Source organism: Amia ocellicauda, chromosome 14 (assembly GCF_036373705.1).
Source record: "Amia ocellicauda isolate fAmiCal2 chromosome 14, fAmiCal2.hap1, whole genome shotgun sequence".
In the NCBI taxonomy this organism is placed as follows: domain Eukaryota; kingdom Metazoa; phylum Chordata; class Actinopteri; order Amiiformes; family Amiidae; genus Amia; species Amia ocellicauda.
In genome coordinates, this window is record NC_089863.1 from 28,728,271 (window position 1) to 28,754,443 (window position 26,173).

Consider the following 26,173-nt stretch of genomic DNA (forward strand, 5'->3'; position numbering starts at 1 on the left):
TCCCGCCACCCGGTAAGGCTGGCGAAACTCCACTGGGCTCAGGGCCCATGGTGCTGGAGGTTCTCCCTGGTTCCCTTGCAGCCGAGGCCCGACAAGCAAGTGGCAGAGCAGAGGCCTTGTGTGTAACTGAGGAGAGGACTGGGTAGACCCTGCTAGATGTCTTTTTAACTAATGGTGGGGGAGGGGGTGGTCTCTCCCTTCCCGGCTGTCTGCTGCCGCAGGCCTCCTCTCCTAGCACCAGTGACTCCACCATTGCGGCCCTGAGGTCTTCTTGGCAGAAGACACTGGCGCTAACTCTCCTCTCCTGAGGACCTGCGGCTCTCCCACTACTGCCGGGAGGGCATACCTGTCCCCTCCCCAGAGAGAGTCTAGGGCGTGGGGCAGGAGGAATGTTGCTATTAGGGGGCCTGTCCTCCACCAGGCTGCACACTGGGGGGAGTGGGGAGGGCCCCCTCCGGACTCGGAGTGGGGCGTATAGAAATGAGAGGGAGAGGCCTCTGCGGCGGGAGGGGGAGCTGGCGGGGGGGGGGGAGCCAGCAGAATTAATCCGCTTGCTCTTCGCTCCCCCCCTGCCCATGCTCCTCTTCTCTGCCCTTCTCCTCTTCCCTGCCACAACTGTCCACTCCCCCTCTGCCTCCACTTCCGACCCAGAGTCTGAGAGGCAACCTATGAGACTCCTGAGGACTGTTTCCTCTCTACCCCTATCTTGGGGTATCTCCTTTGGAGGAGCCTCCACTTGATTTTCTACCTGTCCACTACCCCCGAGGGCCCGCGCCCTATTTGCATAGGAGGAGGGGCAATTCCTAAAAAGGTGCCCTCCCCCACCGCACAGGTTGCAGGCCCTCTCCTGCTTGCAGGCCCTGGTCAGATGTTCCCCGCCGCAGACCTTGCACTTAATAACAGTGCAGGCTGCGGCTAAATGACCCAGGGCCCCGCAGTTCCTACACAGTTTGGGCATGCCATGGTAGAAGACAACCCCCCAGTTTGCTCCTAAAACTACGGTGCTCAGCAGGTGGCGTATTCCGCCGATGGCAGCCACTTCCACCTGCAGGCGCACCTGCGACCGTCAAGCAACAGTACAAACCCCATCCTCATCATTGACCCTCTTACTTTCAGAAAGGATCTCACAGTGTCTCCTCAGCCATACCTCTACATCATACTCTGCCACTGTTTCATTATAGAATTGAATTGTAACGATTTTTATCTCTCTATCTGTCAAGGCGTTGACTACAAAGTCACTCAGGGGCATACATTCCTTTTTTTTCTATAAATATTCCAAAAACTCTCCAGCACTTGAGGGTTCTTAAAACTCACCTCAAACACGTCCCTAGGTCCAGGCAGTTTCACCACGCAGTTCAGCTCAGAAGGGGCGAAGCCCAGGCCCCTCTGCAGCACGGACCTGCTAAACTCCAGCCGGGTGAGGGCCGCGGTCTCGACTCCAGCCTCTCGGCTGAAGCGCATCGCATTGTGGCGCCTCACACTGGCGGTTCGCTGGGCCATGCTGCACTCTCCTACCTGGGAAAGGGTCCAGAGGCTCTCAATCCGGAGGTCGGGGCAAGTCCACCTGGCTGGGGAGCAGCTTTCACCTCCGGGGCTCTTGCATGGAGCGGGCCTTGCGGGGAGAAGTCCGCGCCCTGGCTGCAGGAGGCCTCCCTCAGGGACGTTCGCCGATCGGTCCCTGGGATCCGAGGCCTCTCCTGGATCCTGGCTGGTGACGTCAGCAGGGAGCAGTCCTGGTCAGGCCGGGCTCCGGGTAGATGGTCGGCCAGGCTTCTGGTAAGGACCCACTCCGTGAGGAGTCCACCGACTCCTCTGGCTAGGTCCCTTGTCGCTCCCGGTCTGTCCCAATCTCCACTTGCCTCGGCCTCCGGACCGCTCCAAGGACCCAGGACTCTGCAGCTCTGTGAACTGGAATCTCCCTGTCTCGTCTCGTCTGGCCTGGTGGAACAGCTCCCTGCAAACAGAAGAAAAAGACTGTCAAAATACAGTTCGAAGCCCCCTGCTGGACAAAGGTTTCACTCGCAATTGGAGGGAAACCCGGGTCCATGTTTAAACAGAGGAACAGAGGACCTGCGTGAACCTGAGAGATTCGGGCTATGGAAATGCAGTTACCAAAAGATGCTATTCTGAGTAACACATGTAAGACTGCCTCCTGTCTGTGCAGTGTCCTCCCTCTTATCACTGCTGACCTACAATTTGTACTGATTTATATTGCTGTATTATATTCTATATTGTGCTCCAGCTCGTAACCCCAACGACTTTATACTTAACCTCTCTCTCCCCTCCCCTATGTTTATTTTGGACTATGCAAATTCCCTTGGTTAAGAAATAGCTGTGAAAGATTTCCTGCAGTTCAGACATCTAGCACATTAAAACCAGTGTCCTGATTAGTACCTAACCTATATATTGGTTTCATATTATTATTAGTGTTACTCTTATTATTATTACTATTATTATCACTATTATTATTATTTTTACTATTGTATGTGTTTGGAGTTTCACAGGGGAGATTGGAGATTGGAGCGTGGTACTGCATATAGGGGGAGCTGAGTATCTGAGTATTTTATTCACTTTAGAAAAAGCTTTATTATTAAGGCATGCTGTGTAAAAACTTTTCATGAAGACGAAGCTGTTTCAATCAATAGACCAGTATGATGGGGAGACAAAAGAGCTGCAAAAGAGGTCCCTTAACTGTTATACGGTTGCCGTTTTCTAAAATACTTTATCTCAGTGATGTTCATTCAGCTGTTTTCCTGTCACTAAATCACATCCATGTAGTGAGAGATACTAACATCCTCGTGCAATATCTCGTCACTTCATATTTTATACATGTGTTCTGTTTGCACCATTGATGCAGCACAAGAAGATCTATCCTTTGGAAGATTGGTCAATGATGATCACAACAAACCCAATTGCAAAATGAAAAATATTGGCAAACCAGTGGGGCCCAGACAGGGGCCAGCGCTGTTGGACTGCAATACACAGATGGGTGACAAATTAAAGGAAAAACCAACCAAGTGTCTCAGTAAGGTGTTGGGCACCGACAGAACAGCTTCAATGCTCTTGGCACAGATTCTACGAGTCTCTGAACTCTACTGGAGGGATGAACACCATTCTTCCAAAAGATATTCCCTCATTTGGTGTTTTGATGATGGTGGTGGAGAGCGCTGTCCAACACGTCGGTCCAAAATCTCCCATGCGTGTTCAATTGGGTTAAGATCTGGTGACTGCAAAGGCCATAGCATATGATTCACACCATTTTCATACTCATCAAACCATTCAGTGACCCTCGTGCCCTGTGGATGGGGGCATTGTCATCCTGTAAGAGGCCACTCCCATCAGGAAAGAAATGTGTCACCATAAGATAAAGGATCACCATGCCAAGAAAATGCCCCCCACAGCATAACAGAGCCTCCAGACCCCCTCACTTTAGGGGTCAAGCAGTCATGTCTGTACCATTCTCTTGGTGTCACCACACATGCAGTCGCCCGCTTGTTGTAAATATGGTGAAGGAAGTCTCATCTGACCATACCACTTTTTCCCACATCTCTGTACACCAGTGCATATGGTGCCCCAATAATGACCTCTCATTCAAAGGCACTTAGATCCTTTCTTCTAAAGGTAAACTAGGCATGTTCAGCATTTGTATACATGCCACAGGCATGATAGGATGTTAATTGCTTAATTGTATCATGCAGTACACCTGTTTGGAGGCATTTGCATTCGTTATGTTCCTGCATTCATTTATTCAGGTTTTTCCTTTAATTTGTCACCCGTCTGTAGTATAGTATAGTATAGGGGCCCAGACTGGAGCCAGTGCTGTGTGGACTATAGCATAGTATAGTATAGTTTTGGGCCCAAATTATAGCCGAAGATTGGATTTTTTGAAGGTGTTATTTGATGGATTGTGTCATAATTTCTATTATTATATGTCAGTGTTAGGGCTCTAGAAGAGATTGGACTGGTAGTCATGATGCTGATCTCCAAAGCGGAGGGTCGTTGGTCTCATCCCAGCTGGGGGACACTGCCGTTGTACCCGTCAGCAAGGTATTGTACCTAGAATGCTCCAGTAAAAGACAGGTGTATGAAAAATATAGTGATATAGTGAAGCAAATGTAAGCCAACCTGCATGACTCACTGTGCTACATGACTGACACACAGGGGTTGGGGGAGACAGGGGAAGGGGGAGGTTGCTGTGGGCAGTTATAAAAGAGACAGGAAATGTTTTGCCCTGCTCATTTCACATGTAGTTACAATACCACGGCCTTCCAGAGGAGGGAAATAATAGGCTTGACATCTTGCTGGGTGACGTTGTTACAGTTTGTTTTTTGGGCCAACTCCGCATGAACGCGCGTCTAACACGTGTGTGGATGATCTCGGGGGCGCGCATAGTAGCCAGGTGCGGGCGCCTGCCACTGACGTCACACAGTTCCTGTTGTCCCGGAAGTGGGATTTTTTTTTATTTTTGGCGGATCGGGGGGAGGAGGGTAGAAAAAAAAAAGTAAGAGAGAGAGAGAAAGAAGGAAGGAAAGAGAAAAAGAAAAAAAAAGGAGAAGAAAAAAAAGTTTCTGGACTTTGTCCGTGTACTCCCGCTGTTTCTGGGTCGCGTTGTTTAAAGGTGCACACGGACGCACAGACTGCAGTTGACTCGCTCGGGTCCAGGGGCTGAAGGAGACGCGACCCGCCGGGACGACAGCGGCGCACAGGCGGACAGAGCTGCCGAGTCCCGCGCCTCCGCCCGCCGCCCGCCGCCCGCCTGCGCAAGGTTTCTTCGAAAGCTGACGTGTGGACAGGCCGGAGACGAGGCGAGTTTCGGGGCTGTGCGTCGGCAGGGACGGGTGAACCAGATTCATTTTGTGGTTTGTTTGTTTTTTGTTTTTGTTTTTTGCTCTGCCTTATGCAGGAACGAAGTTTCTTGAGAGCAAACAACCTGGCTGTCTGACCTGGTCTTCAACACTGTCCCAATTCATTAGCCGAGTTAATTGCATGGTTACCTGCCTAGCCTACGGACACCGAGGTCTACTATTAATGAACTGATCTGATTACATTCTTATTGTTCATAATAATATCACTATTCATACAAATCTTAGACTGCGTATTATTTACCTCATTGACAGTCTTGTTTTTTGTACAGTTTGCTATCATTAACGTCTAAGTTATCGTTCATAGAGTAAGAGTTGTTGTTGTAGTGATATTAGCAGGATCGCCAGACAGCTACCGTTACAGTAAATGTCTTCAATGCACGTCAGTTATTATATTAACTTTTGGTATTATTAGCATCAAAACGGTTTCATTGGCAGCCCACCGTTCAAGTCGTCCAAATGATGGGAAAGAGACTGCCTATACTTTATTGATGGGGTTGTTCAAGTTATCCAGTATTACTACTACTAATAATAATAATAATAGTAGTAGTAGAAGTTGAATTTTGGAAGCAGATTTTGTTTTACAAGAATAGCATGACTGTAGGCGCATTTGCTAGTGTAGTGATTGCGGTGGTAATTATTATAGTAATAGCGGTAGTGGTGATAGTAGCTTTCTGGAGAAACCGGTAGTATTGACAGCAGCAGTATTACTAATATGTGTATTATTATTGGCTGTTATCTCTCTATTAGTATCTATCGTGGTGGCAGTAGTATTGTCCACAGTTGTTGTAGTCGTACTAGTAGTAGCAATATACATAGCAGTGGTGGTAGAAGCAGAAGTGGCAGTATTATCAACAAGAGTACTAGTATCTGCAGGATTAACATTACTATTAGTAATAGCAGAAGTGGCAGTATCATCAACCACAACAGTAGTAGTATCAGCAGCATTAGCATTACCATTAGTAGTAGCAGAAGTGGCAGTGTCGTCAATAACAGTGGTATGTGCAGCATTAATATTAGTATATTGGCAGTAGCTAACGGCCTCTCTGCGCGGCAGCATGGGGTGTGCTGTGCGTGCCGTACCTGGCTCTGGGCCTGTGAGTCTGCCCTTGGCTCAGCACACTGCCAGCCAGTCGGCGCACGGTGACAGAGTGCCGACTCAGAGCTCACGATAGTCCGGGGCGGCGGTCAGAGCAGGGCAGCTGTCTTGGATTTGTTACTGCGTGTGTGTGTGGGGGGTGGATTGCCAGTGAAGCACTTCTCCCTTCCCCAGAATCTCCTTTCCTCTAGTTGAAATCACCCCACACTTACACTCACGCTGACATCCACATACATGTGCATATTATGCTGTGTCGTGTTGTGCAATGCTATGGCTGCCCATGCAGGCTGGGACGCTGGCTGGCTCTGTAGGCTAATTCCATACATTCTTCCCTGTGTCTGGGCAAGCCTGACACAGACTCGCACACACTGACGCTCACATACTCACTCTCATGCTCACACACACTGCCACACACAGACTCATTCTCTCTCACACTGACACGCATACTCACTCTCACTCACACACACTGACACATTCACACTCGCATTGACACACGTGCACGCACTCACTCACACACACGGACACACTCATATTGGCATGGGCACTCGCACACACACTGACGCATTCACACTCACATTGACACACTCTCACACAATCTCTCTTTCTCTCTCTCTTCCCTGTTTTGTTTTTCTAGTTTCCCTTTCCTTCCCTGCTTTGTTCTCTTTTTTGGGGTTTTATTGTTGTTCTCTTTCATCCTCTATATCCTGCATTCCTTTGTTTTAATTTCTCTGCCCTCCAGTCAGAACTTTGAAAATGAACGATTGTATCAACTCTCTCCATTGTCCTCCCCCCCCAATCCACATGGCAGCGCATCTGTGTCTGTGGATCTGGCTCTAGCAGTCTTTGTGCCAGTCTGTGTACCAGTCTGTGTGCCTGTTAGCCTGTCAAGGCTGGTCAACTCCAGATCTGAACCAGTTAACGGGTTCCTGCTGGTCTTATAGGCACCTGTCAATCAGCACCTGATGCACATTAAATTAAATTAAGTAATTAGCTCCCTGAGGTGGAAAGAAGCCCAGGAACCTGTCCAGTCATCTCGGAATGGAGTTGCTGAACCCAGCTGTGAGCCAGTTGGGTCAGTTAACTTATCTGCCTGCCTGTGTGCGTGCAGCTGTCTTATCCCTTCTGTCCACAGAGACAGCACAGCCAAAGCACAAGGGGTGTGCGTGCGTGCGTGCGTGTCTTTGTGCATGTCCCTCTCTGTGTGTGTGTGTGTGTGTCTTTGTGCATGTCCCTCTGTGTGTGTGTGTGTGTGTGTGTGTGTCTGTCTTTGTGCATGTCCCTCTGTGTGTGTGTGTGTGTGTGTGTCTGTCTTTGTGCATGTCCCTCTGTGTGTGTGTGTGTGTCTGTCTTTGTGCATGTCCCTCTGTGTGTGTGTGTGTGTGTGTCTGTCTTTGTGCATGTCCCTCTGTGTGTGTGTGTGTGTCTGTCTTTGTGCATGTCCCTCTGTGTGTGTGTGTGTGTGTGTCTGTCTTTGTGCATGTCCCTCTGTGTGTGTGTGTGTGTGTGTGTGTCTCTTTGTGCATGTCCCTCTCTCTTGTGTGTGTGTGTGTGTGTGTCTGTCTTTGTGCATGTCCCTCTGTGTGTGTGTGTGTGTGTCTGTCTTTGTGCATGTCCCTCTGTGTGTGTGTGTGTGTGTCTGTCTTTGTGCATGTCCCTCTGTGTGTGTGTGTGTGTGTCTGTCTTTGTGCATGTCCCTCTGTGTGTGTGTGTGTGTGTGTGTGTGTGTGTGTCTGTCTTTGTGCATGTCCCTGTGTGTGTGTGTGTGTGTCTGTCTTTGTGCATGTCCCTCTGTGTGTGTGTGTGTCTGTCTTTGTGCATGTCCCTCTGTGTGTGTGTGTGTGTCTTTGTGCATGTCCCTGTGTGCGTGTTTGTGTGAACATGATGCAGGCATTGGGAACTCTGTCCCTGCCTCCCCTTCTGCCTGTGTTAGAACCACATCCCCAGTGCGCTGGTTATTATCCTATTTTTATAGAGTGGGTTGGGGGGTGTGACATATGTGACCCCTCTGTCTGGTTACTGATGGCCCTGTGCTGTTTTCTCTTGGTGGCCGCAGGTATCTGGGTCAGGGGGGGTGCGTGGCCCATAGCCAGCACTGACTGATGGACTACGTGGTAAGAGACCCGAGACACTGGTGGAGGTGGTTGTGGGTGCGGATTGTGGTGGCAGGGTACAGAGGCACAGCACAGACTCTTTAACGCACAGTGCAGTGCAGTGCAGTACAGTCCAGTCCCAGTTCAGTAAAAATGTAGATGGATTGAGTGAGTAAGGGTTGGTCTGTTTTCTTACTTCACTCCTCAGCAGGGTCACAGGTGAAATTTGCACCAGCTGTTTCTTCCCCACAATTCCCAGGGGGCATTTTAGTCTTGAGGCTCAGACTGTTGTGCACTGGGAGTCTGTGTTGTGCGGGTGGGTGACGGTGAGTGGTGGGGGGTGCGGTCTGTCCTTCCTTCTCGGGGACCGTCCACCCATCTTGCGGTGCAGGGCTTCAGTTGGAGTCTGTTTTCCAACCTCCGGCCTTTGACCTCTGACCTTTTCAAAGTAAGCCCACTGTTCTTATTGATCACACACCTTTCTGATTAATTATTATTATTGTTCTGTTGACTTTAGAGTAATACTACACATTTACTACTACTACTACTACTAATATTAGAGCTGCTACTACTACTACTACTACTACTATTACTACTATTGTTACTTTGATTAAGTGGCCCATGAATATGTTGTCCAGGACAAGGTGAGGAAAGTTGTTGTTTCCGGTGCAAAATGTGGGTGAAATGGATTATTGTATTACTTGAAACTCGGGTTTAAGACTGAGGTGGTTCCAGTCTGGGCCCTATACTATACTATAGTCCACACAGTGCTGGCTCCACTCTGGTCCTATACTATATTGTCAATCAGTCCAGTGTGTCAATCAGTGTGTTTGTCATTCAGTCCACCAGCATTAACCTCCCTCCTCTCTCAGCCTCAGTGCAATATTAATGGACTATAATGTCTACCCAGTCAGTCAGTGTGTGACTGTATTAACCCCCCCCACCCTTGTCTTTTTCCATCATCCCTTTTCAGTCCCCACCTCTCCTTCCTTCCTTCCTCCTTCCTTCTCTTTTTTTCCCTGTCTCCATCTCCCTGTTTTCTGCTCTTTCCTTCTATCACCCCTTCTCTTCCTGTCTCCCTCTCTACTTCCCCTCTCTCTCTCCTCCTCCCCTCCCTCCCTCATCTCCTTTTTTTTTACTGCCCTCCCTCTCTCTCTCTCTCCACCCTCCCTTTCTCCTCCCCGTGTCTGTTTTCTTCAATGGGGATGGTCGGAGCAGTTGTGTGGTCAGGTTACAGGAGGAGTGAGGGTGTCTGTGTTTCTCAGTTCATTCAATCACTTGTTTTCAAATATTTATCTATCCCTCCATCACCCCTCCCTCTGTCCTCCCTCCATCTCCCTCTCCCCCTGTGTGTGTGTGTTTTATTCTTGTTTGCCTTATGGACACAGTGCAGGCAGAAGTGAGATTGCATTGCTGAAAGTAAGAGTGAGACAGAGAGTGGGAGAGGTGGGGGAAGCTGCATCATCAGGTCTTCACCAGAGAGCCAGAGAAAGAGACTGAAAAGATGGAAGAGAAGAGCTTTGCTACTGGAGGAGTTTCCATCTGTATCCCTCTGTTTTAGAAATTTAAAAGAGGAGTCCGGGCCTGCTTTCTTCACAGCCTCCTCTACCCAAGAACAGGAGTGACATTAACGACGGAAAAAAAAGGAACGTTTTGAAAGTATTGCCAAGCACCTCCAGACATCAGGACCTGCTGATAGAGAAACAGACGGATTTTCCCCATGTCTCTTTCTCCATTTTACAAAGAAGCGATCATTGTGATTTTTGTACATTTTCTTTCACCTGGGGGATCCTTTGTTACTTTGCCTCCGGCCCCAATGAACACAGGGGAAGCGGAAACCTTTTAAAGAGAGAGAGAGAAGGGGGTGGAGTGAGAGAAAACAGGCATCTCTTCTCTGGGAGGGGACCAGAGCTGTTAGGGCAGACGCTGCGTCTCTCTCCATCTCTGCATCACAGAAGATAACTGGATTTGGAGGCAGTATACTGGGAGTATTTTTTATTTTCTTTAGTTTCTTTTCACTTGGATTTTTATTTTTTGTGGACAGGGTGGGGGGACCTCAGGGAGCAGCCCCCCACCACCTCATCGCTAAACATACTGCCCACGAATGAGAGAGAGGGAGAGCTCTGAGGATGAACTGGAACAGCAATTAAATAGCAGCAACCCCCCCTGGATTATTTATTATTATTAATAATAATAATAATAATAATATTTATTATTATTATTATTATTATAATTTTGGAATCGGGTGAATTTCAAGTTGTTTTTTTTCTCCGTTTTGGTGGTAGTGGAGATGAGATTTAGGACAAGGTAGTTTGACACCTGTGCAAGTAACCGAACGGGAGATTTCTGCAATCTTGTGGTTTGAAATCGGGGAGGAAATGAGGTCACAAAGGCGGGGAAGCACGCTGTGAAAATGAACTCTGTGTTTAGGGGGAGCTGCAGCGATGGCAGCAGGCAGTAGCTACAGTGGACGTGGAGCGGTCTATGTTCGTGTTTGTGTGTGTGTGTCAGGGGGTTTGTAGGGCACAGATTGTATCGCGATTCCTCTCGACACTCTAGGCTTCTGACAGAGGGCGAGTTGCAGCCGTTGCTGCGCTGTCCCTCTCCATAGAGCGTGAGAGCAGCCCAGTGCTAGCCTTGCTGTCCAGCCACATCCAGTAACATTTACCATAATAACAGCACCAATAATCAGCCGAGACAGTGGAGGTGCGAATGGGGTGCATTAACACAGCTGTAAAGCGCTCTTTCCCAGCTCAGTAGACAGAGAGCGTGCTGTGCTCTTGAGAGTACTGCGCTGATTTTGTACTGTACTGTGCTGCACTCTACAGTGTCTTTTTACCTTAGTGTGTCGGGCTGTGATTAATAGAGAGAACCATAACAATAACCGGTCAGTCTGAACCGTGACGTCAAGAAAAAATCCCTGTGGCAGCCCAGCTGCTGAGTCACTGTCTCGGGGGCACCACCGCTTCCTGAGGCTTTTGGCAGTGACTCATGGGGGGGCAGTCCTGATCCTCTCAGTTCTACTAACAGGGATGTTAATGAGAACTCACGTGACTGGTGTCATTCTAACTTGCCCTTTGACCAAGTTAAGCTGACTGTATCTGGAGGAGAGCATTATTATTCCAAGTTGTTTTTGTGTTTTTCTTTTCCCACTGTTAATTTGTTTTTCTCCTGTTTTTTCATTTTTTTTCTTTCTGCTTTTGTAAGACGAGTCGATTGAGAGTAGAGGCCAAGTTGTGGACGGTGGTGGAGGTTGCAGAGTTAACATAGGGGCTTTATAATAGTGGTTGGTGGGGGAGGGGGTGTCTGGGTGCATCGGCATATATTTGGGTGGTTAAGTTGGGGTTGGCAGTATGGCGTGGGTTAGGTAATTGTCTGTATAAAGGGGGAGGGGGGTCAATAGCTGGATTACACAGACACACAAACCATAGAGTGCCCTGCATGGTGCAACCCCACTCGACACACAGAGAAAGAAGGGAGGATAGGCAGAAGAGCAGGAAAGCAGCAGAGAAACGGAGCCCCCGGTATGGGCCTCACGCACAGGGTCTTCCTGCTCAGAGCTGTCCACCACCTCAGCCGGACACTTTAAACCTCCGGCCTGATCACAGCTGAACGATCCGCAATTAAAAAATAAAAAAGATTTGCACACAAAACAAACATTTTCTATTGTCTAAATAAAGCCTTTTAGATCGTTTGTTTATTTTCACAAAGAATAGATAGTCATTTTCACATTGATCAGATAGAATATCAGGGAGAGGATTGATACCAGATGTATGGATTTAAGGCGGTGGTGTGATAGATAGGGAGGTGTATGGCACTGTTTGCACACGGCCGCCCAGACAGACTGCAGAGGTGTTTGAGCAAATGCACAATTTTGTTTTTCCATCCTATTATAATTATAATTATATTAAATGTTTAATTTTAATCCTCATTATTATTGTTGTGTCTAGCTTGTCTGGCTTTCTCCATAGTACTGAACAGCACAATTGCCTCAAAGGCTGTCAATTTGTTTTAAAGAAGCAACCAAGGAAGACCGACTAACTCAATAATAATATAATAAATCAAAAGCGAGAGTAGCAGGATTATGACACTCGGACTGGTGATTTAAGAGTAGCTGAGGGGCGGCGATGATCGACATTCTTCGCTTGCTTGGGGGTGAGGGTTAGGGTGGAAAGTAGGGAGGGAGAGGGCGTCTGTGTGCGCAGCCAGTCGGCTACACTTACACTTACATTTTCATTTTTGTTTGTTTTTAGTTTATGTATTTATTTATTTAATCTCCTTTCCAGTAATATAGAGCCAAGTCTCTGGGTATGTTCCAAGGACCCCCCATCCTATAGATCTCCATAGATACATAGGAAAGACCATCCTCTGCAGAGGAGAGTGAAAACTGGGAGAGAAAAGGAAACAGAAGAAGGAAGGAAAGATGCAAGAGAATGAAGGAGGATTGGAAATAATATAATGGAAAACGCAACCTAACCCCCAATTGTTACTTTAGGAGAGCAGAGGAGGTTGGGCCTATGTTCTTGAGACACCCAGCCCAGGCTCTCAGTGCAGTTATTGATTGTGGGAGAGCTTTGGAAGGGAGGGGAGGGGTGGGGAGGGGAAGGAGGGGGGGGGCAGTGGGGTGACTACCTGGCTGCCGTAGCGTACATTCATTAAGCCTTGGCGGCCCTAGAGAGATCCTCCTAGGGGCTCTTATCCTGTACTAATAGGCTTTTTATTGAGGCAGAGCTCTCTGCACTTAACCACAGCTAATAATATCCTGTCTCTGGCCCCTGCAGTTACAGAGAGTCATTGATGTTATTCGGAAGCTGGAATCCGTACCACCTCGCTGACTGCGCGCTCCCCTCAATCACACCGCATCCAGAACTGTATACATGCACACACTCCATCACTGTCCCCCGCAACAATACACATGCACACAACAAAGCACATTGACACACACACACACACACACACACACACACACACACACACACACAGACTCTCTCACTCTCCCCTTATTATATTGTGCTGCACTTCCTGTTTGGGGGGATGTGTGCAGGAGGGGTGCCGGCATCTGCTGAAAAAAGGAATTGAGACTATTTTTCTCCACTTGCGCCCGCTCACCCAATTCAGCGTGGCAATTGCATACGTGTCCATAGGTATTAGGTTAGGACAGACCAGGTGTTTGAAGCCTAACGCCTAACGCGGTCAGGTTTTTGGGTACAAAAGGGGAGGGGGGTTGGAACCAAAAAATACAATCTGTGGGTGTCACTTCAGATGCCCCAGTGCATTGTGGGAAGATGAGCTGGCCCATCTCTCTTGAGTTGCTCTGAGGGTGTGGTGCGCGTTTACAAGCTCTGGTTGTCGTTTTTACAGTTATTGCCATCTTTATGGTCGTTACTACACATTGCTGTTTTGATTTTATTGCTTTATTTTCTGACCCTGCCCATGTTTTGAGAGAGGGGGCTTCTTTGCTCCTCTCTGAGACAACTGCTATGAAGAGGGAAAGAGAGAGAAACAGCCACACTGAGAGAGCGTGTGTGTGACCAAACTGAGAAAAAGCACTGAAACAAGAGAAGAGGGGGTCAACAGAAGAGACTGTTATATTTATCTTACTTTGTTGGACAGTGAAGAAAATATTAGGAGGGAGAGACAGATACCACAGCAACTTCCACCATGGATATCATCCCCAAGACCAAATATAGTCACTTTCGCAACGAGTCCGTCAGTTCGGCGGACGACACCAACTCCCAGTCCTCCCTGCCCCACTCCGAGCTCCCCACTCCTCCAGGGCTGCCCCCCTCCCTCTCGGCCAACTCCCTGGCGCCTATGCTGCCATCCTCCTCCCCGCTCCCTGCCGAGAACAGCCCCACCACCCTCTGCTCCTTCTTCCCCAGGATGGGGTCGCTGCGGCTGGGCATGTCAGCTACCCTGCTCCCAGGCCTCAAGGCCGGCCGGGTCCCCCCACGCACTGAGGGGCCCTCATCGCCACCCGCCCCCCCCCCATCCCCTGGCGAGCCCCTAACCTCTCTAATGGCCTCCTCCTCCTCTCCCCTTCCCCGCACCCCCCAGGACATGAACCGGCTCGGGGGGGTGTCCAGGCGCGCACGGGTGGAGGGCGGCCAGCTGGGGGGCGACGAGTGGACACGGCACGGCTCCTTTGTGAACAAGCCCACCCGGGGCTGGCTGCATTCGGACAGCGTGGTCAGCAGCACCGGGGTCTGCTACACCGTCAGGGTGAGTGTCGCATCCAAGAGGGAGGGAGGGTCTGGGAGTGGTTACATGGGGGCGGGGAGGCAGGTGAGAGGGGCTAGGATGGAATGGATAGGAGGATAGGAGGGACTGAGAGTGAGGTAGAGTGGGGCTATAAGTGGGTCTGGGGGGCAGATGAGGGCTTGGAGAAAATAGGGGGAATGGATGTGGGGGCAGGGAGGGGATAAGGGGAGAGAGGGGGGTGGGAGTGGCTATGGGGTGCCTGGGAGGGGCTGGTAGAGGGATGGGACTGGGAGGGATTAAGGAGGAGTTCAATTAAATGATGGATTTTGTAGTTTGCAGGGTCCCAGAGTACAACTCATTTGTAATTACACAAAAGTCAAAAATATGTATTTATGAATTATGATTATTTTTAATATTGGTGGTTAAAGCTGACCTTTCTCTGGAAATGTTTGTGTGATTTTCATTCACCTTCCATCCCTCCCTGTCTCTCTCAGTATATGGGCTGTGTGGAGGTTCTGCAATCCATGAGAGCTCTAGACTTCAACACTCGCACACAGGTCACAAGGTTGGTCCCTGTGTCCGTCCTCCTGTCCTGTCTGTACGTCCCTCTTCTGTGCTGTCCATCTGTCTCCCATCAGGTCCGACTTAGTCAGTCTGCTTTCTGGTCTACCTTTCTCACCCTCGTTTTATATTCAGAGGCGCTGGACAGTGTAAAGAACCCAGGGGTGCAGTCTGTCTCTGTCCGTCTCTGCAGGTCCCCCAGGTGTCTGAATCAGCAGGGGCTAGTATACACACTGTGCCAAATGTTATCCCCCACAATCCATCCTAGCCAGGAAAGAAAAGGATTTAAAGACAATAAATATTTCATGCAGGGAGGGGCTCGTCACTGGACGGAAGTGAGAGAGGGAGAGACCAAACACACACACACACACACACACACATTTCTCACAGTCTCAACTCACACGTTCTCAAACATTCAAGAAGAGAGACACACACACACACACACACACACACAGAGCACAAATAATCACATCACGCATGCACTGCACATGTACCAACAGCACAAAAAGAAACCTGCACATATACAAACCACACAAACACACACAGCACGAAAGCACAAACTCACAGCATGCTCACACTCGTAAATAGCACAAAATACAACGCAGGACAAACATGCACAGGCAGCACATTGTGCATCCCGGGGCTGCGGCTGTGGTTTGAATTGCACAATGTCACTGTGGTGGGTTTCTGAGAATTGTCTCTGGCTCGTTTTTCTCTTCTCTCTCTGTCTATCTCACTGTTTCCATCTCTTTATCGGCACGTCATTCTGTTTCTCTCTTTCTTTCTTTCTGCATTTCTTTATCTGTCATTGTTTATCTCACTTTTTTAATCTGTCCATTTCTGTATCTCTCATTTCTCTTATTCGTTCAGCTATCTGTTGCTCTGCCTTTTTTCTACATCTGTTTTTGTCTTTATCTTTTTCCTTTACATTTTAAAGTCATTTTAAGTGTTTTCTCTCTCTCCTTCTCACTGCATCTCTGCCCTATTATGTCACCTCCCGTCCCTCTCTCTCTGTCTCTCTTCTCTCACCTCTTTTTTATTACCTGGTCTCATAACTCCCATTCTTTCTCTCTCTCTGTCTGTCTCTCTCTACCCCTCCTCCCTCCCTCCCTCCCTTCCTTCCTGACTCATCCCATCTGCACCTTCCTCCCTCTCTCTCTTTCTCTCCCTCGCTATCCACTTCCTGCGTTCATTCTAGCTTTGTGTCAGCGTGTGTCAGCACCCATGTCAGTGTGTATGTGAAGGAAATGGTTTATCTGGTACAGTATTATGTTAACACTGTGTAACAGCCTGTATGCTTTCTGTCGGAGCAGTGGATAGTATTACACCACAGTGTACAGTGTTGTCCCTGGTGGGGTACACTGCTGCTGTACCCTTGAGCAAGATACTGTACTGATACTTTAGATTGCTCCAGTAAGAACCCAGCTGTATAAATGGGTCATTGTATGTAAAGCTAATGTGAAATATTGTAACAGTTGCCCCAATAATACGTTGCCTCTGCTAGAAAATAATAGTGGATTAGATAGAGTGCACTGTGGATTGTGGACTGTGTGGGTGTGTTGATGGTTATTGTGTGCTGTTGTGTAGGCTGTGTGTTGATGGTGTTTTGTTGGGTATGTCTCAGGGAGGCAATATCGGTGGTGTGTGAGGCTGTCCCAGGTGCCAAAGGAGCCCAGCGCAGGAGAAAGGTACACTGCCCCCCCATCCCTCTCCCCCTGAACCCTCAACAATGCCCCCCCTCCCACTCAATTATTCAACCCTTCCCCAAACCACCCTCAATCTCAATAATGCATCGCCCCCCCGCCCAACCCTCAACTCTGACCCTCTCCACCTCCTCACTTCACATGACTTTTGACCCTACATTCTCACAGACACGGTTCAGCCCTACTGCCAGTATATATACACACATTTACGTTGTCTGCCTCCATTGCCCCCCACAGCCTTCGACACGCTGTTTGTCCTCTATCCTGGGGAAGAGTAACCTGCAGTTCGCTGGGATGACAATCAGCCTCACAGTGTCCACTAGCAGCCTAAACCTACTGGCTGCAGACTGCAAACAGGTGAGAGAGGGAGAGAGGTGGGGGGTGAGGGTTGGGTGGTATAGGAAGAGAATAGAGTAGGTGATGGGTACGGAGAGATGGGTAAGTGGGAGAGAGGTAGGGAGGGAGGAAGGGACAGAGGGATAGAAAGAGGGACAGAGTGGGGAAGGATAGAGGGGATGAGGAGGCATAGAGGGAGAGGGGGGTGTGGGAGGGATGGGATGGGGTGGGAGGTTTTGGTAAAGAAGAGAGTAGGTGATGGGTAAAGGGGAGAGAGTGAGGGAGGGAGGGCTGCATTCAGTCAGGTGAGTGTCAGGTGAAAGACCAACAAAGCAAATTATTCTCATCTCTTCCATCTCTCCCTCCCCATCCATCCATTCTCTCTCTCTCTCCAACAGATAATTGCCAATCACCACATGCAGTCCATCTCATTTGCCTCAGGAGGAGACCCAGTGAGTCACACCTCTCACACCCTCTATCTCCCTATTTCAAGATTATTATTATTATTATTATTTTTTTTTACAGAGTTTTAAAGTCTCCCTTTCTCATCTCTCTCTTCTCTGCCCCTGTCTTTCAAGTTAAAAAAGTAAAACAAAAAAAAGTATTACTGTGCGTACATGCGTGTACGTGCATGTCTGGACTATAGTTGTAAACTGTAGTCTCTTACTCTTTGTAACCCTTTACACTCCGACTCCCAATTCTCCATAATTTGTTGGACACCGGCATCCTAGCACATGAATATCCCAGCGTAGGATTATCATCAATCGAAAAGTCTTGCCTTGTTGGATTGATGAGGCTTTGTGCAATTTATTGAGCCTAGCTGTGTGGCATTAGACCTTCAAATGTGGAAGAAATAACCTTGTCAACATCGAGGAACGCAAAGCAAGTGTGTAAGAGGAGAACCTTCAGATTTTATGCCATTCATCAGTCGAGAAGCAGTGACCTTTAGAGTTGATCCCCAGGTGGATTCTTAACTACATTATTTCCGCTTTCATTATAATATTTGTAAATCGTGGAATATCGAGAGAATTGGTCTGTTTTTGATAAACAAGGCTTTATGTTCGGCATTTGAAGGGTTCAGCTTTTTAATGTTTCCTGTCTTAATCAAAGCTTTTTCCCTCTCTCCCTCCCTCTCACCATCGTTCCCTGTCTTCTACTCCTCCCCATTCTCTTTCTCTCTCCCCCCTACCCTCACTCTCCCTCTCTCTCCCACAGGACACAGCAGAGTATGTAGCATATGTAGCCAAAGACCCTGTAAACCAGAGAGGTAAAGAAACCATTCAGACAGTCTCTCTCTCCTCTTGCATGCTTTTTCTCTCTCTCTCCTCTATCTCCCTCCATCTGCTCTCTCTCTTGTTGCCTCCTCTAGCTCTATCCATCTCCTCTTACTCCCTCACTCTTCTCTCCCAATTCAATTCAAATTGAGCTTTATTGGCATGACCTCTGTGTTTGGTATTGCCAAAGCTTTGAGGACCCTCTCTCCCTGTCTCGCTCTCCGCTCTCCGCTCTTCCCTCTCCGCTCTCTTTACTCCCTCTCTCCCTGTCTCTTTCCTTTCTCTATAACTGGTTTGTTATGCTACATGGAGCCATTTAATATGTTATTGGTAAAACTGACTCTCTCCCTCTCCCCCCCCCCCCACCCCCCGTCAGCGTGTCATATCCTGGAGTGTGCTGAGGGGCTGGCCCAGGAGGTCATCAGCACCATTGGCCAGGCCTTCGAGCTGCGCTTCAAACAGTACCTGAAGAACCCCCCTAAACTGGTCACACCCCACGACAGGTCCGTCCATCCCTGTCCACCACTCCCTCTCTCTCCATCCGTCTGACTGTCCCCGTCTACCCTTCCCCTCTCTCTCTCTCTCTCTCTGTCTGTCCATCCATCCCTCTACACCCCTCCCTCTCCATCAGTCTGTCTGTCCCTGTCCACCCCTACCTCTCTGTCCGTCCTTTCGTCCCTGTCTGTACATTCCCTGTCTTTCTGTATGCCTCCCTGTCTCTGTCTGTATGTGCATAGGTTATCTCAGTGTCTGACACTCTCTCTCCCTCCCTCCCTCCCTCCAGGATGGCCCCGTTCGATAGCTCGGCATGGGAGGAGGAGGAGGACAGCCCCCCCGATGTGCCGTACTACAACAACTTCCCCGGCAAGCAGCCGCCACCTGGGGGCCTGGTGGACATGCGGGGTCGCCCAGGCCAGAGCACAGGGGCCACTCTGGTGAGTCACACTGTATAAGCACACACCACACACACTGTATTAACACACCGTGCACACATGCGCACACACTCAAACTGTATTTGTCTTTTAACTGAGTGGTGTCTCCACAGCCCTTTGGACAGACTGGACAGACAGACGGACACAAACAGCCTCTCCCTCCTCTGCCAGGTTAGTGTCCCTCCTCTCTCTCTGTCGCGGCGCCAGGATTCCAGTCTTGGTTGGGCTGGTCGAACTGTAATGATTTGAAATCTGTTTCAGTTTCAAAATGTGTTTGTAATTGGCTATATTTAGCCTATGCTAAAATGCGATAAGATAAAAATCAATAGGGGACATTATACTGACTGTGGAAACTGCAAACGGGGGTATGAACAAAATGACGCAAAATGTTTGCAAAGAAAACACCTGCCTCCAATGCGTGATCGTTTGCAATTGGTGGAAAGTATCGCCGTGTGTTAAGGGAGGTTCAACATTTTCCCAAGCATACAAACCGTACAATATTGTTAAAATACTAAAATACATGGCATGTCAGTATGAAATGTTAAATTACATTGTATTATCGCTCGTGGTGGACTCGTATCTAATACATAGATCTATATACACTCACCTAAAGGATTATTAGGAACACCATACTAATACTGTGTTTGACCCCCTTTCGCCTTCAGAACCACCTTAATTCTACGTGGCATTGATTCAACAAGGTGCTGAAAGCATTCTTTAGAAATGTTGGCCCATATTGATAGGATAGCATCTTGCAGTTGATGGAGATTTGTGGGATGCACATCCAGGGCACGAAGCTCCCGTTCCACCACATCCCAAAGATGCTCTATTGGGTTGAGATCTGGTGACTGTGGGGGCCAGTTTAGTACAGTGAACTCATTGTCATGTTCAAGAAACCAATTTGAAATGATTCGACCTTTGTGACATGGTGCATTATCCTGCTGGAAGTAGCCATCAGAGGATGGGTACATGGTGGTCATAAAGGGATGGACATGGTCAGAAACAATGCTCAGGTAGGCCGTGGCATTTAAACGATGCCCAATTGGCACTAAGGGGCCTAAAGTGTGCCAAGAAAACATCCCCCACACCATTACACCACCACCACCAGCCTGCACAGTGGTAACAAGGCATGATGGATCCATGTTCTCATTCTGTTTACGCCAAATTCTGACTCTACCATCTGAATGTCTCAACAGAAATCGAGACTCATCAGACCAGGCAACATTTTTCCAGTCTTCAACTGTCCAATTTTGGTGAGCTTGTGCAAATTGTAGCCTCTTTTTCCTATTTGTAGTGGAGATGAGTGGTACCCGGTGGGGTCTTCTGCTGTTGTAGCCCATCCGCCTCAAGGTTGTACGTGTTGTGGCTTCACAAATGCTTTGCTGCATACCTCGGTTGTAACGAGTGGTTATTTCAGTCAAAGTTGCTCTTCTATCAGCTTGAATCAGTCGGCCCATTCTCCTCTGACCTCTAGCATCAACAAGGCATTTTCGCCCACAGGACTGCCGCATACTGGATGTTTTTCCCTTTTCACACCATTCTTTGTAAACCCTAGAAATGGTTGTGCGTGAAAATCCCAGTAACTGAGCAGATTGTGAAATACTCAGACCGGCCCGTCTGGCACCAACAACCATGCCACGCTCAAAATTGCTTAAATCACCTTTCTTTCCCATTCAGACATTCAGTTTGGAGTTCAGGACATTGTCTTGACCAGGACCACACCCCTAAATGCATTGAAGCAACTGCCATGTGATTGGTTGGTTAGATAATTGCATTAATGAGAAATTGAACAGGTGTTCCTAATAATCCTTTAGGTGAGTGTATATATATATTATAGATCAGGGTTTGGCAAGATGCAGCTCTATAAGACCAAGGCTAACATACGCCTCTCAAAATGCGTTTTTTTTATTAATAATATAATTATTTTGTTAGCAAACATTTTAACCTTTTTTTGGTTGGCTTCATTCTGATTCAGTGACTGAAACAACAACGAGCAATAATAATTGTACTAATACTACATACACGTGATATAAGAAACATTTGGACATTAATATTATTCAGTAAAGTTTTGCTAGTGAAATGAATGTATTCTATTTGAGTCAGTGTTGTTGCTGCAATGAACGAGTTTGTGTTGAGCTGAGTAGACACGTCTCTGCAGCTGGAAGTACAGCGTCGCCTTGCTGCTCAGATCTCACTTTTCAGTTTGGTTTGATTTTAATTCATTGTTAAATTTTGTACAAACCGGAGGCACAGAGAGTCGACTCTTTTAATATGAATGAGAGCTTTGATGTGGATCATTTTCAATATAGTTTTGTACGCTGGGGGGAGGGGGTAATGCATCTGTGTTCGATTTTCAACTGTGTTGAAAATGTAGATCGACATCAATTTACGGTGAGGGACATTTTCATTTTTGTTTTTTTTATTGACGAGATTCTAATTGAATTTTTCTGCAGTCAACATTTGAGGGTGGGCCAATGATCGAATTACACCCAATCATAGTGTCGCTAGTGTTCTCTCTCTCTCTTTCCCCCCACCCTGTTACATTGGTGTGTCACGATGTGTTGTAAATTATCCTTTTTCTCCATCTCTCTCTGTCTCTCAGTGGGGGTGAAGGAAGGGGTGGGGCGCCCTGACCTCTTTGATGACCCCTCCTACGTGAATGTGGACAAGCCCCGCCCACCAGCTGCTGCCAATGGCAATGCCCACAGAGACGCCTTTGACATGAGTGAGTCTCTGTCTGTCTGTCCCTGTTAGATTTGCCTGACCGCCAACCATCTCGCCAACCGCAGCCTAATGAAACTCTCTCCTCGCTGTTCCCTCCCTCCCTCCCTCATCAGAGCCCTTCGAGGATGCACTCCGGGCGCCAGCGCCTCCCCCCCTGGCACAGCAGCTGCGGGGGGAGCTGTGGTTCCACGGGCAGCTGAGCCGCAAGGAGGCGGAGCGGCTGCTGCGCACTGACGGGGACTTCCTGGTCCGCGAGAGCACCACCACGCCGGGCCAGTACGTCCTCACGGGCCTGCAGGCCGGACACGCCAAACACCTGCTGCTGGTGGACCCCGAAGGCGTGGTGAGGGAGGGGGTGGGGTTGTGCCAGTAGACGATATTATGTTGATGCTACAGCTGTCTATTCCAATGTCACGCCACTATTTTTTTTTTTAGTTTCTATCGCAGCTGCAGGGTATTAAGCATAGCTTTATATTTAACGAAATAACTCAGATTTTCTCGCCCCACAAATATAAATAAATAAATATTATATGATTGTAACTGGGGGGAGAAGGGGTGACATTTGTGTAAGTCATCAAATTTCTTATAATTTGTAAGGAGTGGTTCATTTTTACCGGATTTATATGTTGAAGCATCTCCCTGTGCCTCTCTGTGGTCCAACAGGTGCGGACCAAAGACCACCGGTTCGAGAGCGTGAGTCACCTGATTAGCTACCACATGGACAACCAGCTGCCCATCGTGTCGGCGGGGAGCGAGGTGTACCTGCAGCAGCCCGTGGAGCGCCGGCCCTGACATCACCCCCAGATTGCCCCCAAATCACATTCAAATCCCCCTCCCCCAGATTGCCTGGAAATCAGCCTGAAATCGCTTTGAAATCAATCTGAAATGACAGTGAAATCCACCCTTCCCAGATCTCCCTGAAATCACCCAGGATAAATCTTCCTGAGATCACTGTGAAATCACCCTGAAATTCCCCCCCACCCCGAAATTCGCTGCAGGACCGCCCTCGGCCAGACCAGATGGCTGATCCGCATGTGAAGTCACACCGAGGGACAGTGCCCAGGGCTGAGACTGTCATTCCAACCACCCTACAAAAATAACTAATGAAGGAAAATATGCCCCCAACCCACCCCCTGCAATGTACAGCTCTCTGGCCTGGCAGTACCTGTATTTCTATTAATTTAAAGCACAGCATTCCCCCTGGATTGCACACCGCCACAGATCTACAGCCAAAGCCAAAGCTGTGTAACACACTCCAGATCGACACCACCCCACAACCCCAGAGCAGTGCAGTGCCCCCCTGCACTAAACAAAAATGATGACCCTTAGTTGTGTGCCTCCCAACCCAGCCCACTTCTGATCATACCAAAGACATTTACATCTGTAATTCTCCTCTGCACGATGCAATAGCACAGTGGGGTGCGGCTGCGGTTTAAGAGGAAATAGGGAGCCATTCATAATTATAATACTTAAAAAGAGAGAAAGCAGTTTGCCCAAAGATGTAAATTTACTCTCTTGTGAAAGGGACTGGGGTGGGGAGAGAAGTAGGGGGGGTGATTCCAATGCTTGTGTAGAGATTTGTTTTTAGCCTCTAGACAATCACTCCTGTTACTCTTCTAAATGGAGAGAGAGGGAGAAATGAAAGGAGGAGAAGGGACAGTGGGGTGCAAAGAGATGAGAACCCAGTAGTGTAGCATACTCATTCTGCAGAGGTCTCCTGCAGAACCAAGAGAGAGCGAGAGTGAGTGAGAGAGACAGAGGGAGAAAGGGAGGGATAGACTGAGATCTTTACTGTGCACTGCGAACACAGCCCAGTATGAATTATAAAACATGAGTCTCTTGTTGGAGAGCAGGAGACGGAAGACGCAGAATGGAATTAAACAATCCAATGCCTTAATTCGAAAGGGGTGTGGTTTTGTAGTTGTGGGAGTGAATATCTGACATGGGCATGGGCAGCTCTAAGGGGTATAAGTACATTTATGGGAAGTGTCTTTCCCCCCATCCCCACCTCTAGTGGAATTCTCTGAACTCTCGTATGAAAAGCAACAACTCCCAAGCTTCCTTGCTGTTGACTGTGGATGGATTACGTGATTACCTTTTTTCATGGGAATGGTAGTCCCTTACTGAGGCGCCTCTTCCTGGGAACACTCTCTGTTATCAGATGGCACAGGAACTCCATCTTCCAGAACCTCCTGCAGCCGCTGCACTTTTGACTGTCACCGCTGTGCCTGGTGCATCATGGGAACTGTAATGTACCCCACACCTTGGCCCAAAACCACCTCCACTCTTGCCTGTTTCCTGAACTCTCCTGAACTTGATACTGCTTTTGCTTGGTTCAATTGGCCGGGGGGGGGTCCATTGTGGAAAATGTAGTCCACTCCAGGCTTGGCAGCATTCATTGGAGGCGGCTTGTCATGACAAGGCCGGACAGATTTTTTTTTTTCACAGGAACAATCGGCTTTTGGGTCTGAAATGGGAGGTAGGGGACAATGGAAATTGAATTATGCTGGGGAGGGAAGGGTGTGGGGGTCAACAAGGTAAACCAGACAATCACTTTAACAAGTTTAATCCATCAATCTGTGAATCATCTTTACCCAGATCTGAACCTATATACCCACAATGCTCTCTGTTGGGGGAGGGAAAAAAGCAAACTCTAGAGAATTCAGTAGCAGTGGATATGCAGGAGTTTTTTGCAATAGGTTGACAGTGGAGAGAAGAGAAAGAGAGGGGAGGGGAGCAGAGGAGAGGGATGACCGAACCTGAGAACCTCTCTTCTTGTCTTTTCCTTCCTGCAGTCTTCTCCCTCCATTTTCTCAGACTTCCTCAGAATGTGCCTTCAGGCCGCCCATTTTGTGGCCAAGCCAGTCGCTTATGCAATCGTTTTTAACTTAATAATAATAATAATAATTAAGGAGTACATACATGAATACACAAGTTACATTATTGCAAAAAGATGAACAACGAATGTTTTTTGATGACAGAGCGACAGACTGACTGACAGAGAGGGGGCAGGGCTGGGGAGGACCCTGGGGCAGCTTTTGCTCCTCCTCCCACTTCCTGGCTATATAAGTGTGTCTTGGGTCTCGATTTGATTTAAACCAATCCAGCCAAGCTCTTAAGAGAATGCAGATACACACACACACAGTCACTGTCAGTCTGTCTGTCCAGTGCTTAGTCATCACTAATGGTTATTTTTATGGCTGTTATACTGCTATCATAGATCTGAATATGAACTCCATTGTGACCGTGTTCTCTGTGTGACGTGACTGTGTCGCAGGTGCTGTGCCTGTTGCAGTTGTTTTTTGGTGGTTTTGATTTTGGGGGACAAAATGGGACTCTGAGCTTGTTGCAGAAGAGAAGCAATGCCATTTCCCTGCCGTTTGGTCAGTGTCGATATTTTTAATGGTTTTATGTTTTTCTCGCAGGTGAGCTACATTTGTGATGCACACAGAGAGAGAGAGAGAGAGAGAGAGAGAGAGAGAGGGAGAAGGTGGTGAGGGATTAAATCCAAACTCCCTACCAATGTCTCTCTCGTTCTCTCTCACTGTCTCTGGCAGCGCCTGTGTGTGTGTGTGTGTGCGCGTGTGTATTTGCTGATCATCCTCGCTGCGTGTGTGCATGTGTGTGTGGTTGTGTGCGTCTCTGTTGTGTATCTGTGAATATTTGTTCATCTTTATTTGCTTTTTTTCCCCCATGTTATTGCATGTAAATTGATCCTTATTCTCAATATTATATTATCAACCTCATTATCACTATTCTTATTATCTTTGTTCGTAAGCCAAAGCCAAAGTAGTCACATTGTTTAGTCATTGTAAACACTTACTGTTGATTCCTGAATTATGTTTTTGTACACTTTCTGATAATGTTGTGAGGAAATAAGAAAAAAAAGTTTACATCAATATCGATAAATATATATTATATATATACAGTATATATCTTTCACAGTTTCCTGGTGGTTATGGTTTTAAATATAATTTCTTGTATAAGCTTTGATTAACTGGTGTCTTGTGTGTTTGTTGACCAATTTGTTATATATATATGGGGTATATCTGTGGTGTGTGTATATAATAACACTTTTTTTCACACATTAACATTTCAAAATATTATTCACATGTAACAGCAGTTTGGTGATCTGCATTTGATCAGATAGGTCTGTAGCCTATACGGAAATTCAGCCTACATGAGATCATGAGCAAACCGTTCAGTAGACTTACTAGGGTAAACATTTTCATTTGAATGACTATTTTCTGCATAATGACCATAATTTCAGAGCAGAGTGATTGAGCACACCGCATCTAGATCGCAACTGAGAGTGGTAAGCACACCTGTCCTACCACTGTTCAATTGTGCATCTGTCCACATCAACCAGAAGATGCAGATTATCCGTGGGA

General features: G+C 47.8%; 1 protein-coding gene across 5 annotated transcripts; it reads left to right on the forward strand.

Moving 5' to 3' along the window:
- The first annotated feature begins 4,440 nt into the window (after nt 1–4,440).
- On the forward strand, nt 4,441–25,775 carry shc1 (SHC (Src homology 2 domain containing) transforming protein 1). 5 transcript variants are annotated; one of them, XM_066721525.1, is made up of 14 exons: nt 4,441–4,859; nt 8,015–8,072; nt 14,109–14,273; nt 14,747–14,817; nt 16,438–16,501; nt 16,754–16,873; nt 17,251–17,304; nt 18,068–18,119; nt 18,503–18,629; nt 18,911–19,061; nt 19,172–19,229; nt 21,661–21,783; nt 21,896–22,125; nt 22,446–25,775. In XM_066721525.1, the coding sequence occupies exons 2-14, from the start codon at nt 8,061–8,063 to the stop codon at nt 22,572–22,574; spliced, it is 1,356 nt and encodes a 451-aa protein (XP_066577622.1). In that variant the 5' UTR covers nt 4,441–4,859; nt 8,015–8,060; the 3' UTR covers nt 22,575–25,775. The 5 variants fall into 5 exon arrangements, with proteins under 5 accessions (XP_066577622.1, XP_066577621.1, XP_066577624.1 ...); XM_066721524.1 differs by having other exon boundaries at nt 4,441–4,805; XM_066721527.1 differs by lacking the exon at nt 8,015–8,072.
- Nucleotides 25,776–26,173: the final 398 nt, after the last annotated feature.